Source organism: Moschus berezovskii, chromosome 8 (assembly GCF_049115385.1).
Source record: "Moschus berezovskii isolate FMDL1 chromosome 8, NW_MosBer_1.0, whole genome shotgun sequence".
Taxonomy (NCBI): domain Eukaryota; kingdom Metazoa; phylum Chordata; class Mammalia; order Artiodactyla; family Moschidae; genus Moschus; species Moschus berezovskii.
Genome location: NC_142467.1, coordinates 108,587,798 through 108,603,788, shown reverse-complemented (window position 1 = coordinate 108,603,788; position 15,991 = coordinate 108,587,798). Strand labels below are relative to the sequence as shown.

The window sequence follows — 15,991 nt, the reverse complement described above, 5'->3', positions numbered from 1 at the left end:
ATTGAATGAAAGTACAACTGTCTAGAGCTGTCCAGAGGGATTTTGGAGCCAGAAAATAAAGTCTGTCACTATTTCTATTGTTTCCCCATCTATTTGCCATGAAGTGATGGGACCAGATGCCATGATCTCAAGTTTTTTGATGCTAAGTTTTAAACCAACTTTTTCACTCTCCTCTATAACCTTCATGAAGAGGCTCTTTAGTTCCTCTTCACTTTCTGCCATAAGGGTGGTGTCATCTGCATATCTGAGGTTATTGATATTTCTCCCAACAACTTGATTCCAGCTTGTGCTTTCTCCAGCCCAGCGTTCCTTATGATGTCTTCTGCATATAAGTTAAATAAGCAGGATAACAGTATACAGCCTTGACGTACTCCTTTCTCTGTTTGGAACCAATCTGTTGTTCCATGTCCAGTTCTAACTGTTGCTTCCTGACCTGCACACAGGTTTCTCAGGAGGCAGGTCAGGTGGTCTGGTATTCCCATCTCTCTCAGGATTTCCCACAGTTTGTTGTGATCCACACAGTCAAAGGCTTTCATGCAGGGAAATTCAAATGCTACCTGTATATAAGATGCTACTAGTAAGTAGTGTTCATTTCATTGGCTGTGAGATGTTTTGCTTTTTACTGCTTTTTTTAATGCCCTTTGAGAAATGTGTTTGGAAATATTTTCAGATGAGATGATATGTTTGGGATTTGCTTTAGCCTGTCTGATGGAGGAGGAGTGAAGCTTATTTATGAAGTGTTGGTGGTTTTTGAAGCATTGTACAATTCTCTCTACTTTTGTATATATTTAAATTTTTCCATAATAAAAAGTTTTTAAAATTGACATTGCCGAAAACATTGTCTAGACCAGCATTTCTTTTTTCAGTAAGACAGAGGGTGTTCACAAATGTGCAGTACTACACCCATGTATAATTATACTGTTATGTATAATTCCCAGCATACTGATTTTAATTCTCTCAGTCCTCTGGTACATAAGAAGTCTTGTGAAAGTGCCAATTAAAGTCACATTTTCGTTAAGACCTAACTTTGACTGATTATTGGGTAAATCAGGGGAATGCTTTAGAAAATAAGGCCAAAAACCTATTTTGGGTAAAAAAAAAAAAATACTGATTCTGCCTTCAATCCTCATGCTTATCCCTTCATATAATATTGGGGAAAGTTTTTTTAAATCTCCTGCCAACCCAGAAAAACTTCTCCAAAAGACAGAAAACATTTTCACTATTGAATAAGCATTAAACTAGACTGCATAGGTAACCTGCTGATGAGATCACAAAAACAGAAAGAAAAAAAAACCACCCTTTTTTAATGTAGCTGAGAATTACATATTCTTGGAATACATGTTCTTGAGGTTAATTGTCATTTGTCTTCATCCTGGTGGCTCAGATGGTAAAGAATAATGTGGGAGACCTGGGTTTGATCCCTGGGTTAGGAAGATCCCTGGAGAGGAGAGTGGCAACTCACTCCAGTAATTTTGCCTGGAAAATTCCATAGACAAAGGAGCCTGGCAGGCTACAGTCCATGGGTCACAAAGAGTCGACATGACTGAGCGACTAACGCTTTCACTTTCAAGGAGACTGATGACAACACAGCTATACATTTTTTTTGTATTTATCCTAAATTCACCAGGCAGTTGGGCTATCTGTCCTACTGATTAGAAAACCTCTAATATCCTATGATGAGCAGATTGTGCCAGTTTGGAACTAGGCCCCAGGCTAAACTTTCACAAGGACAGGAAGATAGTATCACTATATTTCTTGATTGTATTTCAGAGAGATGGCTCCCAAGCTGTCAAGAATTTTTAGTGCTGGTTTGTAATGCTAACAGTGGCTTTACAAGTTTAAACACATATCAAAGGCATAGAGGAATGATTTACAAATAAAAGTTTTCTCAAAGGATATGCTAAGAAAAAGGATGGGAAAGCACATATCTTTAAGGGAAGATTCAATTTTTAAATTTCCACTAGCAAACTACTAATCCCCTAAAATCCTAGGAAACTGTGACTATTGCCTGAACATCTTTCCTGCCTGTATCCTCCACCGTCTGAGGATAGTTTGGATACTATCCTCACATAGGATACTAAAGCTCACATTTGCTTCTGTTTCTATCTTTCGTTTTCGTTGTAGAAGTGATCACATTTTGTATTGATTGCACATTGAATTAATTTGTTTCTCATGTTAAACTAGGCTCCTGGAGGAAACAAAACATTTCTTATCATTACTGGATCCCTAGTGTCTTACAGAGCAGAAGTCCATGTAGCAGGAGGTGAGTGGTAAGCTGCATGACAGGAGGTGAGCAGCAGGAGAGCGAGGGAAGTTTCATCTGTATTTACAGCAGCTCCCCATTGCTCACATTTACTGCCTGAGCTCTTAACTCCTGTCAGATCAGCTGTGGCATTAGATTCTCATAACAGTGTGAATGCTGCTGTGAACTGTACATGCGAGGGATCTAGGTTGCTTAGTCTTTATGAGAATCTAATGCTTGATCTGATGTGGAACTGAGGTGTTGATGCTTTTGCTAGGGGGGGTGGGGGGCGGTGCAAATACAGATTATCCTTAGCAGAGAGGTTTGACTGACAGAGGCCATAATAAATCAATTGCTTAAAGACTGATATCAAAACCCTATCAGTGGGTGGCAAGTGACAACTAAGTTGTATCTGGTGGCAGGCTTTATAGTGGCAAATGGGTTGATGATTTGGACAGCTGCATCTAGTGGTGGGCTTTAAATCAGAATCTTACACTTATTTTAGTCCACATATGGCCTGTCCATTATTTTATTTATCACTTGTATCCATGCCTCTTTCCCTCATTGCACACTTGTCTCAGTCACAGTTTTGATAAACCCACAAAGTAACCCTTGCCAAAATAAGTAAAAAACGAACATCACTGGAGAGCTTCTTTGAAAAGTGGGAAAGACACAATAATGAGACAGCAGGAGGCTCTAAGACTGCCAGCAAAAATAAAGCTGCATTTAAAAGAAAATGGGGCTTCCTTGGTGGTCCAGTGGTTAAGAATTCACCTTACAATGCAGGGGACACTGGTTTGATCCCTGGTCCAGGATGATCCCACATGCTTCAGGGCAACTAAACATTTGCACCACAACTGCTGAGCCTGTGCTCCAGAGCCAAGAGCTGCAACTGCTGAAGCCCTTGCGTTATAGAGCCAATGCTCTGCAACAAGAGAAGCCACTGCAATGAGAAGCCTGCAGTCTCCACAACTAGAGAAAGCCTGAGCACAGCAACAAAGACCCAGCAGCCAAAAATAAAAATAAATAATAAAAGTTAAATAGAATACCAGGAGTCCAACTTAAATTACAGGTTTATTGAAACAGGTGATTCACATTCTATACACCCACTTTGTATAATATGTGATGACTGGCTATCCAACAAAGTTTCGAAACCTTCGAAACTGCTTTACCACAGGAAGACCAAGCACCCTGCAATAAAATGCAAGTCTCTGGAGTTTTTCAAAGAGGGAAAAAAAGAAAGTGAATACGAAGAACAGAAGCAATTACTGAAGGCCACCACTTCATCAAATGTGTCTGCACTGAGAGCATCATTCTTAGGGCTAACTGCATTGCTAAAGGTAAGAAGTCCTTTACTATTGGTGAAGATCCTGTCTGCTGCTAAAGTTCATTTGTCATGAACTTTTAGGAGAGGTTGCAGTTCAAAAGGTGGCACGAGTTCCTCTTTCGGCTAGCACTGTAACTAGACAAATGGGTGAAACAGCAGAGGATATTGAGGCACAATTGTTAGAGAGGATTAATGAGTCACTGTGGTATGCAATACAGGTTGATGAGTCTACCGATGCTGACAACAGGACAACACTGCTTGTTTTTGTGTAATCTATTTTTCAGGATATGTTATGTGCACTTTTGTTGGCAACCAACATCACAGCTGCAGAACTATTCAAGAGTGATTTCATATCAGGAAAACAGAATTGGTCATTTTGTGTCCGTATATGCATGGACAGAGTGGCTGCCAAGACTGAGTCTTAACTCCTGTCAGATCAGCAGTGGCATTAGATTCTCATAATAGTATGAAAGCTGCTGTGAACTGTACATGCAAGGGATCTAGGTTGCTCACTCTTTATGAGAATCAAATGCTTGATCTGGCGTGGAACTGAGATGTTGATGCTATAGCTGGGGCAGACGGTGGGAGTGCAAATACAGATTATCCTTAGCAGAAAGGTTTGATTGCACAGAGACCATAGTAATGTCTTTCAGTTCAGTTCAGTTCAGTCACTCAGTCGTGTCCAACTCTTTGCGACCCCATGAATCACAGCACGCCAGGCCTCCCTGTCCATCACCAACTCCCAGAGTTCACTCAAACTCATGTCCATCGAGTCGGTGATGCCATCCAGCCATCTCATTCTCTGCTGTCCCCTTCTTTTCCTGCCCCCAATCCCTCCCAGCGTCAGAGTCTTTTCCAGTGAGTCAACTCGTCGCATGAGGTGGCCAAAGTATTGGAGTTTCCGCTTTAGCATCAGTCCTTCCAATGAACACCCAGGACTGATCTCCTTTGGAATGGACTGGTTGGATCTCCTTGCAGTCCAAGGGACTCTCAAGAATCTTCTCCAGCACCACAGTTCAAAAGCATCAATTCTTCAGCGATCAGCTTTCTTCACAGTCCAAATCTCACATCCATACATGACCACGGGAAAAACCATAGCCTTGACTAGACGGACCTTGGTTGGCAAAGTAATGTCTCTGATTTTTAATATACTATCTAGGTTGGTCATAACTTACCTACCAAAGAGTAAGCGTCTTAATTTCATGGCTGCAGTCAGCATCTGCAGTGATTTTGGAACCCGAAAACATAAAGTCTGACACTGTTTCCACTGTTTTCCCATCTATTTCCCGTGAAGTGTTGGGACCAGACGCCATGATCTTTGTTTTCTGAATGTTGAGCTTCAAGCCAACCTTTTCACTCTCCTCTTTCACTTTCATCAAGAGGCTTTTGAGTTCCTCTTCACTTTCTGCCATAAGGGTGGTGTAATCTGCATATCTAAGGTTATTGATACTTCTCCCAGCAATCTTGATTCCAGCTTGTGCTTCTTCCAGCCCAGCGTTCCTCATGATGTACTCTGCATATATGTTAAATAAGCAGGGTGACAAGATACAACCTTGACGTACTCCTTTTCCTATTTGGAACCAGTCTGTTGTTCCATGTACAGTTCTGACTGTTGCTTCCTGACCTGCATACAGGTTCCTCAAGAGGCAGGTCAGGTGGTCTGGTATTCCCATCTCTTTCAGAATTTCCCACAGTTTGTTGTGATCCACACAGTGAAAAGCTTTGGCAGTGAAAAGTTAATGAAGCAGAAACAGATGTTTTTCTGGAACTCGCTTGCTTTTTCCATGATCCAGCGGATGTTGGCAATTTGATCTCTGGTGCCTCTGCCTTTTCTAAAACCTGCTTGAACATCTGGGAGTTCACGGTTCACATATTGCTGAAGCCTGGCTTGGAGAATTTTGACTTTACTAGCGTGTGAAATGAGTGCAATTGTGCAGTAGTTTGAGCATTCTTTGGCATTGCCTTTCTTTGGGATTGGAATGAAGACTGACCTTTTCCAGTCCTGTGGCCACTGCTGAGTTTTCCAAATTTGCTGGCATATTGAGTACAGCACTTTCACAGCATCATCTTTCAGGATTTGAAATAGCTCAACTGAATTCCATCACCTCCATAGCTTTGTTCGTAGTGATGCTTTCTAAGGCCCACTTGACTTCATATTCCAAGATGTCTGGCTCCAGGTCAGTGATCACACCATCGTGATTATCTTGATCATGAAGATCTTTTTTGTACAGTTCTTCTGTTTATTCTTGCCACTTCTTCTTAATATCTTCTGCTTCTATTATGTCCGTACCATTTCTGTCCTTTATCGAGCCCATCTTTGCATGAAATGTTCCCTTGGAATCTCTAATTTTCTTGAAGAGATCTCTTGTTTTTCCTATTCTATTCTTTAGACCATTATTAGATGGTCAGAAAGCCACTAGATGGCTTTTAGGTTTCATTCAGTTCAGTTCAGTCGGTCAGTCACATCTGCCTCTTTGCAACCCCATGGACTGCAGCACACCAGGCCTCCCTGTCCATCACCAATTCCCGGAGCTTGCTTAAACTCATGTTCATTGAGTCAGTGATACCATCCAACTATCTCATCCTCTATCATCCCCTTCTCCTCCTGCCTTCATTTTTTCCCAGCATCACGGTCTTTTCCAACGAGTCAGTTCTTCACATCAGGTGGCCAAGGCATTGGAGTTTCAGGTTCAGCATCAGTCCTTCCAATTCAAGACTGATTTCCTTTAGGATTCACTGGTTGGATCTTCTTGCAGTCCAAGGGACTCTCAAGAGTCTTCTCCAACACCACAGTTCAAAAGCATCAGTTCTTCAGCACTCAGCTTTCTTTATAGCCCTACTCTCACATCCATACATGACTACTGGAAAATCTATAGCTTTGACTAGATGGACCTTTTTTGGCAAAGTAATGTACTTGGGTCAAAGAGGTCACTTCTGAATGTGAGTCTATGCAGTGTTATCTGTAGAGAAATACTGGCTAGCTGGAAAATGTCACCTTAACGACGTTTTGCAGAATGTGATTAAAATTATCAACCACATTAAAGTACATGCCCTTAATGCATGTCTGTCTGCACAGTGCTGTGAGATGAATACGGAGCACACATGTCTTCTCTTATACACAGAAGTGAGATGCTTTCTAAAGGTAGATCACTGGCCAGAGTTTTTGAGTTATGAGAGACGTTCCAGAGATTTCTTTTAGAAAATTGGTCAACACTAGCAGCATATTTCAGTGACACAGAATGGGTCATTGTGTGACATATTCAACCTGCTCAACAGACTCCGTATGTCAGTTTAGGGGAGAATGACAGTGTGTTTAGGTTGGCATGTAAAGTGGCTACATTCAAAGCCAAACTGGAATGATGGGGGTGGCAAGTAAACATTGGAATTTTTGACATTTCAAGCATTAGCAGAGATTTTGAAAGAGACTGAGTCAGAGCTTGCTTTCTCCTAGCTGGTGCATGATCACCAATGCAGTTCAGAAGGATTCCAGTTTCTCCATATCCTTGCCAACATTTGTTACTTTCCATCTCTATATATATATAATTAAAATACACACACACACATATATGTTTGTTAGCCATAATAACAAATGTGAAATAGAATATTGTGGTTTGGATTTTTATTTCCTAACATGTTTGTTGGAGAAGACTCTTGAGAGTCCCTTGTTCTGCAAGGAGATCTAACCAGTCCATTCTAAAGGAGATCAATCCTGGGTGTTCGTTGGAAGGACTGATGCTAAAGCTGAAACTGCAATACTTTGGCCACCTCATGCGACGAGTTGACTCACTGGAAAAGACTCTGATGCTGGGAAAGGTTGGGGGCGGGAGGAGAAGGGGACGATAGAGAATGAGATGGCTGGATGGCATCACTGACTCTGTGCACATGAGTTTGAGTGAACTCCGGGAGTTGGTGATGGACAGGGAGGCCTGGCGTGCTGTGATTCACGGGGTCGTGGAGAGTCGCACACGACTGAGCAACTGAACTGAACTGAACTGAACATGTTGAGCATCTTTTCATGTGCTTATTAGAGTCCACTGGTATACCTTCTATAGAGAAATGTCTGTTCAAGTCCTTTGCCCATTTTTTAATAAAATTGCTTTTTTCTTGTTGTTGAGTTATAGGAATACTTAATATATTTTGAATATTAACACTTTATCAGATATATAATTAGAAAATATTTTTCCTAGTCTTACCTTTGTATTCTGCTGATGTCTTTTTTGATGTACAGAAGCTTTTATTTGTTTATTTTGGCCACACTGTTCAGCTTTTGGAGTCTTAGTTCCCCAACCAAGGATTGAACCCAGACCCCAGTACTGAGAGTGCCAAGTCCTAACCCAGAAGCTTTTAATCTTGATGATGTACAATTATTTGTCTATTTTTTCCTTTGTTTCCTGTGTTTTTGGTATTCTATTCTAGAAATCAATGGTAAATCCTAAGTCATGAGGCTTTTTGCCTATGTTTTCTTCTAAGAATTTTATAGTTTTAGGTCTTACATTTAAGTCATGTATTCATTTTGAGTTAAATTTTGTGTCCAGTGTTACACACATGAAGAGTCCACCTTCATTTTTTTTGTTTTTTTGCACGTGCATATCCAGTTTTCCCAGCACTGTTTGTTAAAAAGACTATCTTTTCCCCATTGAATGGTCTTGGCACCCTTGTCAAAAATCATTTGCCCTTATGTGCGAAGGTTTGTTTTCAGACTTCCTGTTCTGTTCCATTGATCTGTATGTGCCTTTATGCCAGTACTGTGATGCTTCCATACTGTAACTTCGCATAAGTTTTGAAACCAGGAAGTATGAGTATTCCAACTTTGTTCTTCTTTTTCAAAATTATTTGACTTCTCAGGGTCCCTTGAGATTTCATATAAATTTTAACGTGGGTTTTTCTATTTCTGCCCAAAATTAGCATGTGAATTTTGATGGGACTTGCATTTAATCTCTAGATCACTTTGGGTAGTATTGACATCTTATCAATATTAGATCTTATAACCTATAAATACTTTGTTTTTCCATTTACCTTTGTCTTCTTTATACAGTGCTTGTAGTTTCCAGTGTATAAATCTTTTACTTCCTTTGAGTTAATTCCTAAGTATTTTATTCTTTTTGATGCTGTAGTAAATGAAATCCTTTTCTTTATTTCTGTTTTGACTTGTTCATTGTTAGAATATAGAAACACAACTGATTTTGTGTAGATTTTTTAATCCTGCCACTTTGCTGAGTTTGTGTATTCTATCAGTTTTTTTGTTGAATCTTTAGATTTTCTGTATATAAGATCATGTCATCTATTGCAAACTATTGTATAGAGTGGACAAACAACAAAGTCCTACTGTGTAACACAAGGGACTATATTCAATATCCTGTGGTAAACCATAAATAATGGAAAGGAATATGGAAAAGAATGTATATATTGGGTTGGCCAAAAAGGTCTTTTGGATTTTTTCCATAAGATGTTACAGAAACATTTAAATGAACTTTTTGGTCAGCCCAGTATATGTATGTGCTGTGTGCTTAGTTACTCAGTTGTGTCTCTTTGTGACCCCATGGATTGTAGCCCGCTAGACTCCTCTGTCCATGGGGGTTCTCTAGGCAAGAATACTGGAATGGGCGGCCATACCCTCCTCCAGGGGATCTTCCCAACCCAAGGATTGAACCTAGGTCTCCCGCATTATAGGCAGATTCTTTACCATCTGATAACTGAATTATTGTGGTACAGCAGAAATTAACACACCATTATATGTCACCTGTACTTCAGTAAAATACATTTTAAAAAAGACCATGTCATCTGTGACTAGGATCATTTTACTTCTTTCTTTCCAGTTTAGATACTCTTTATTTTTCTTGCCTGATTGTTCTGGCTAGAAATTCCAATATTGGGTTGAAGTGGTAAAAGTGGACATCCTTATTTCATTCCTGATCTTAGAGGAAAAGATTACGGTCTTTTGACTATGATGTTAATTGTGAGTTCTGTAAGGATAATGTTTATTGTGTTGAGGTAGTTTCCCTCTAGTCCCAGTTTTGTTCTTTTTTTTTTCAATCATGAAAAAGTGTTGAATTTTGAGCTTTGTCAGGTGCATTTTTCTACATCACTTGAGATGCTTGTGTGGTTTTGTGTCTTCATTCTGTTAATGTGATGTGTTGCTTTAGTTGGTTTTCATACTTGCATGCCAGGGATAAATTTCATTTGGTCATGACGTATAATCATTTTAATGTGCTGAATTCTCTTAGCAAGTACTTTATTGAGGATTTTAAAATCAATATATGTAACAAATATTGGTCTTTAGCTTTCTTTTCTTGTAGGCTTTTTGTCTGGTTTTATTATCAGGGCAATGATGGCTTCATGAATAAGTTGGAAAGTATTGCTGCCTCCTTTGTTTTTTTGGAAGCATTCAGAAGGAGTGGTGTTAGATCTTTAATGTTTGGTAGGCAGTAAAGCCATCTGGTACAGAGCTGTTTTTAATAATTATTATTGGGAGGTTTTGATTACTGACTCAGTTGCTTTTCTAGATATATATCTGTTCAGATTTTCTACTTCATAATTCAGTTTGGGTAGGTTTTGTGTTTCTATGAATTTGTCCATATTTTCTAGACTATCCAGTTTTTTGTCATACAATTACCCATATTTTTTCTTATAATCCTTTTTGTTTTAATCTGTGGTAATGGCATCTGGTCTCATCACTTCATGGGAAATAGATGGAAAAACAGTGGAAACAGTGTCAGACTTTATTTTTTGGGGCTCCAAAATCACTGTGGATGCTGATTGCAGCCATGAAATTAAAATACACTTACTCCTTGGAAGGAAAGTTATGACCAACCTAGATAGTATATCAAAAAGCAGAGATATTACTTTGCCAACAAAGGTCCGTCTAGTCAAGGCTATGGTTTTTCCCGTGGTCATGTATGGATGTGAGAGTTGGACTGTGAAGAAAGCTGATCGCCGAAGAATTGATGCTTTTGAACTGTGGTGCTGGAGAAGACTCTTGAGAGTCCCTTATACTGCAAGGAGATCCAACAAATCCATTCTAAAGGAGATCAATCCTGGTGTTCATTGGAAGGACTGATGCTAAAGCTGAAACTGCAATACTTTGGCCACCTCATGCGACGAGTTGACTCACTGGAAAAGACTCTGATGCTGGGAAAGGTTGGGGGCAGGAGGAGAATGGGACAACAGAGAATGAGATGGCTGGATGGCATCACCGACTCTGTGGACATGAGTTTGAGTGAACTCCGGGAGTTGGTGATGGACAGGGAGGCCTGGCGTGCTGTGATTCATGGGGTCGCAGAGAGTCGGACACGACTGAGCGACTGAACTGAACTGAATGTCACCACTCACATTTCTGATTTTACTAATGTGTGTCTTTTTCCTTTTATTCTTAGTCTTACTAAAGGCTTATCAATTTTCTAGGTCTTTTCAGATAACTAATTTTGGATTTGTTGATTTTTCTCTATTGTTTTTCTATTTTATGTGACTAGGCTCTTGCCTTTGTTATTTCCTTCCTTCTGCTAGCTTTGGGTTGAGTGTTGTTGTTTTTTTTTCTGATTCCTTAAGTAGTAAATTATGTTTTTAACCACTTCTTTAAATTTTCTTCCTAGCGGTGTTTTCACTACACCCCATAAGTTTTAGTAAATTGTTTTTTCATTTTCATTCTTATGTAGGTATTTTCTAATTTCTCCCTGATTATACATGGTATGAAGGGGGGAAATATTAACCTACTCTCTCCTCTTGCAAGAAATTAACAGAAAGTAAAAGAAAATTTAATTTTGTGTTTATTATAGAAAAGTTTAAACATATATATAAGTAGAGAAAATAGCATAAGGAATTCCTGTGTATCTATCACCCAGTTTCAACATTTATTAACTTACTGTCATTTTTATTTCATTCATACCATTGGTTCTCTACCAGGGGTGATTTTATCATTTCAGTGCTTCGGTGTCTTGAAATATTTTTGATTGTCACAACTTTAGATAAGTTAAGAGTGGTGAAAAGAGTGGGTACTATTGCACAGGCCATCACTGAAAAACAAAGAATTATCCAGCATAAAATATCAGCTGAAGTTGAGAAATTCTGCAGGATTTAAAATATCTATCTGTCTATACACACACACATATGCAATTTAATATCTTTATATTTTTATAATATTTAATTTTTTTATCCATGGATAGGAGAGGTTTTGCTGTTGGTTCAGGTATACTTTAATGTCATTCAAGATGGTTTTAGATTTTTCCTCATATAAGTTTTTCATATTTCTTGTGAATTTATTTCCCTAAATTTTTATATAAATGAAGATTATTGATTTTAGTATGTTAATTTTATATCCTGCTATGTCACTGATCAAGTTTTATCATTGATTCTCTGAGGTTTAATTTTAGATGTAGCATTAATAGCATCAGCAAATAGAAGTAATTTAATTTTCTCTTTGCTCATCCTTATGCCTCTTTATACACAAAGCCAAAGACTTTGCTTGTGTACTTGTATTGGTTAACACATCTAGTACAATGTTGAATAGGAGTGATGGTAGTTAGTATCCTTGCCTTGTTCTTGATTGTGGTGGAAATGTCTCTAGAGTTTCTTTATTAAATAAGATACTGATTTTAGGACTAAAGTATATGTACTTTACCTTGTTGAGGAAGTATCTCTCAATTCCTGTTTTCTTGCATGTGTTTATTATTAATGGTTCTGAATTTTTTAAGGCTTTCTCATTGTCTCTAGATATACTAGTATTTCCCCCTTAAATACATATTATGGTATACTATGGTAAGTGGTATAATAAGGGGAATAGATTGTTGGGGCTCAGAGTCAGGAAAGGGTGACAGACGAGCTAACGTTGGAACTGAATCTGAAGGCTACAGAAAAGTTTGACATGTAGGAAAAGTAGGGAAGATATTCAAGATTAGAAAGAATTACAGAAATGAGAATGATGTCATGGAGGTAATGTATGAGCTTGTCACATGCTTCGGGTGCTAGTTCATTTCCCAGTTCATACTTGTCTTCTGATCCCTTCTCTCCATTCTCCTGGTCATGCATATGTGCTCACCTTATTTAAATGAGGATCCCTTATTTTATTCACCCTAGTACATCATCTCTCATTCGTTATTGGTTTATATAGACTGTGTTACTTTCCTATTGTTTCCTCTTCCTAGTTTTGTTTTATCCAGAAAGCGGGGCCTTATTTAGATATCATTAATCTTTGTTCCTTCTATGCATATAGTCTCAGCTAATCACGTGAATCATTGCCACTTCCTTTTTTTATTTTTTTCAGAATGTAAGAACAGTCCTAAAACCACAAAGGCAACTCAAACTCAAGACTCATCATTTTCAGGGCTAATAAGGAAAACACTCAAAAAGGATGAACCATGGAATTTCATATCAGAAAACCCCTGCATATATGAAGACAGAATAAAGAAACAGAAGGACAAAAGTGAAAGTTTGCAAATAATTTCAGTCACCCATACAAAAATCCTCACTGAAGAAAGAAGCCATAAAAATAATGACTTCGACCAAAATTTCAACCTGAAATCAGTGTTTGTTAAGCAACAGAGGATTGCTAGAGAAAAAACACCCTCAAAATATGAAATACAAAGAAATAGCCTCAAGCAGGATTCAAATGTACTTAACCAATCGAAAATAAAGACAGCAGAAAAACGCCATAAATGTAACATATGTGAAAAAGCCTTCATTCACAAGTCATCCCTTCGTAAACATCAAAAAAACCATACTGGAGAGAAATTATTTCAATGTGATGAATGTTTGAAAGCCTTCAACCAAAGTTCAGCTCTTATTCAACATCAAAGGACTCACACTGGAGAGAAACCCTATATATGTAAAGAGTGTGGGAAAGCCTTCAGCCATAGTGCATCCCTTTATAAACATGTAAAAATACATACTGTGGAAAAGTCCTACAAATGTAAAGAATGTGGCAAATCCTTTGGCAGAAGGTCTGCCCTTTTTATACATCAAAAAATTCATGCTCAAGACAATCCCCATAAATATAACCCAGGAAGGAAGTCATCCACTTGCAACCTTCCTGGATGTCAGAGAATTCATTCAAGAAAGAAGTCCTATTTATGTAACGAATGTGGCAACACCTTTAAGTCTAGTTCATCCCTTCGTTACCACCAGAGAATTCACACAGGAGAGAAACCTTTTAAATGTGGTGAATGTGGGAGAGCCTTCAGTCAGAGTGCATCTCTGATTCAACATGAAAGAATTCACACTGGAGAAAAGCCTTACAGATGTAATGAATGTGAAAAAGGTTTCACTTCTATTTCACGACTTAATAGACATCGAATAATTCATACTGGAGAGAAATTGTATAATTGTAATGAGTGTGGTAAAGCCTTAAGTTCCCACTCGACACTCATTATTCATCAGCGAATTCATACTGGAGAGAAACCATGTAAATGTAAAGTGTGTGGGAAAGCCTTCAGACAAAGTTCTGCCCTCATCCAACATCAGAGAATGCACACTGGAGAAAGACCCTATAAATGTAACGAGTGTGGGAAAACATTCCGGTGTAACTCATCCCTTAGTAATCATCACAGAATTCACACAGGGGAGAAACCATATCGATGTCTGGAATGTGGGATATCTTTTGGGCAAAGTGCAGCTCTTCTTCAACATCAAAGGATTCATACAGGAGAAAAACCCTTTGTGTGTATTACGTGTGGGAAAACTTTTAGGCAGAGCTCATCACTTATTGCACATCAAAGAATTCATACTGGAGAGAAACCCTATGAATGTAATGCATGTGGGAAACTCTTCAGCCAGAGGTCCTCCCTTACGAACCATTATAAAATTCACATTGAAGAGAACCCCTTCAAAGTAGATTTGCATGTGTGAAACCCTTAAACCAAAAGCCATTAGAATAAAATTGGTCCCACATATCTGTGGGTTCCACATCTACTGGTTCAAATAACTGCAAATTTAAAGTACTAAAAAAATACTTTTCAGAAATATCCAAAAAATAAAATTTGAATTTGCCACACACTGGCAACTATTTTCATAAGCATTTGCACTGTATTAGGTATTTCAAGTAATTTAGAGATGATTTAAAGTTTATGAGAGGATGTGCCTAGGTTACATGCAAATTCTATGCCATTTTACATAAGGGACTTGATCATCCTCAGATTTTGGTATCTGGGGGGGTGGATCCTGGAGTCAGTCCACTACAGATAGTGTGGGACAACTGTATACACACTTGAGAATGACTTAGTAAATTTAATGAATACGATAAAACTTAAATTTTAATTTAGTCCTTATCAGTTATTTAATTTTAAGGAAAAGGTTTGACTGTGTAATAAATATGTGGAATACTTTAATACCTGTCAGTCACTTTTTAAAATATCCTGAGACAAATAAATCACAATTGAAAATACTGATTTTGGCCATTTGTAAGATAAATGTGAAGTTTTTCTGTCTCTTTATACAGTGTTATATGCTATATGCAACATGTAAACAGTAAAAATCTAGGTGTAAAGTTTTCTCGTTAGAAAGACACCAACTGCATAAGCTTAGTACCATGTCTCTTACAACTAACATTTTAATAGCAAACAAAATCTTAAAATATATGCATTTTTAGAGCAAAGGACCAAATAATAGATAAAAATAAACTGCAACCTACCTCAGCCTCTGCAACTTACTTTTCCTAAATTGCTGTCAAACTTGGTGCATGGTTTTCATCAAAAAAGAGGCCAAAAAACCTACCCTCTGTTCAGTTCAGTTCAGTCGCTCAGTCGTGTCTGACTCTTTGCGACCCCATGAACCACAGCACGCCAGGCCTCCCTGTCCATCACCAACTCCCAGAGTTCACTCAAACCCATGTCCATTGAGTCGGTGATGCCATCCAACCATCTCATCCTCTGTCGTCCCCTTCTCCTGCTGCTCTCAATCTTTCCCAGCATCAGGGTCTTTTCAAATGAGTCAGCTCTTCACATGAGGTAGCCAAAGTATTGGAGTTTCAGCTTCAGCATCAGTCCTTCCAATGAATACCCAGGACTGATCTCTTTTAGAATGGACTGGTTGGATCTCTTTGCAGTCCAAGGGACTCTCAAGAGTCTTCTCCAACACCACAGGTCAAAAGCATCAGTTCTTTGGCACTCAGCTTTCTTCACTGTCTAACTCTCACATCCATGCATAACTACTGGAAAAACCATAGCCTTGAGTAGACAGACCTTTGTTGACAAAGTAATGTCTCTGCTTTTCAATATGCTGTCTAGGTTGGTCATAACTTTCTCCTCCTCCTTTATTTTTCTTGTTACTTCCAAACTATACCTAAGAGTGTCACAAAATTTTTACACAATTTCTAATTTTGTTTCAGCATTATTTTCCTTTGTTGCATTGAAGTCATATTTATCATATAACTGTATTTGCTCTGTTCTGTACAGCATGCTAATTTAAGTAGAAAAAATATAGATAATTTGATTAGA

General features: G+C 38.4%; 1 protein-coding gene across 3 annotated transcripts in view; it reads left to right on the top strand.

Annotated features, from left to right (window-relative positions):
* Positions 1-15,991, top strand: part of ZNF93 (zinc finger protein 93) — a 25,093-nt gene extending 9,102 nt beyond the window's left edge. For all 3 annotated transcript variants that reach the window (XM_055431298.2, XM_055431300.2, XM_088839230.1), the window contains one exon: positions 12,826-15,991. In XM_055431298.2, the coding sequence (XP_055287273.2) occupies positions 12,826-14,405 (1,580 nt within the window). In that variant the 3' untranslated portion in view covers positions 14,406-15,991. The remainder of the gene's footprint in view (positions 1-12,825) is intronic.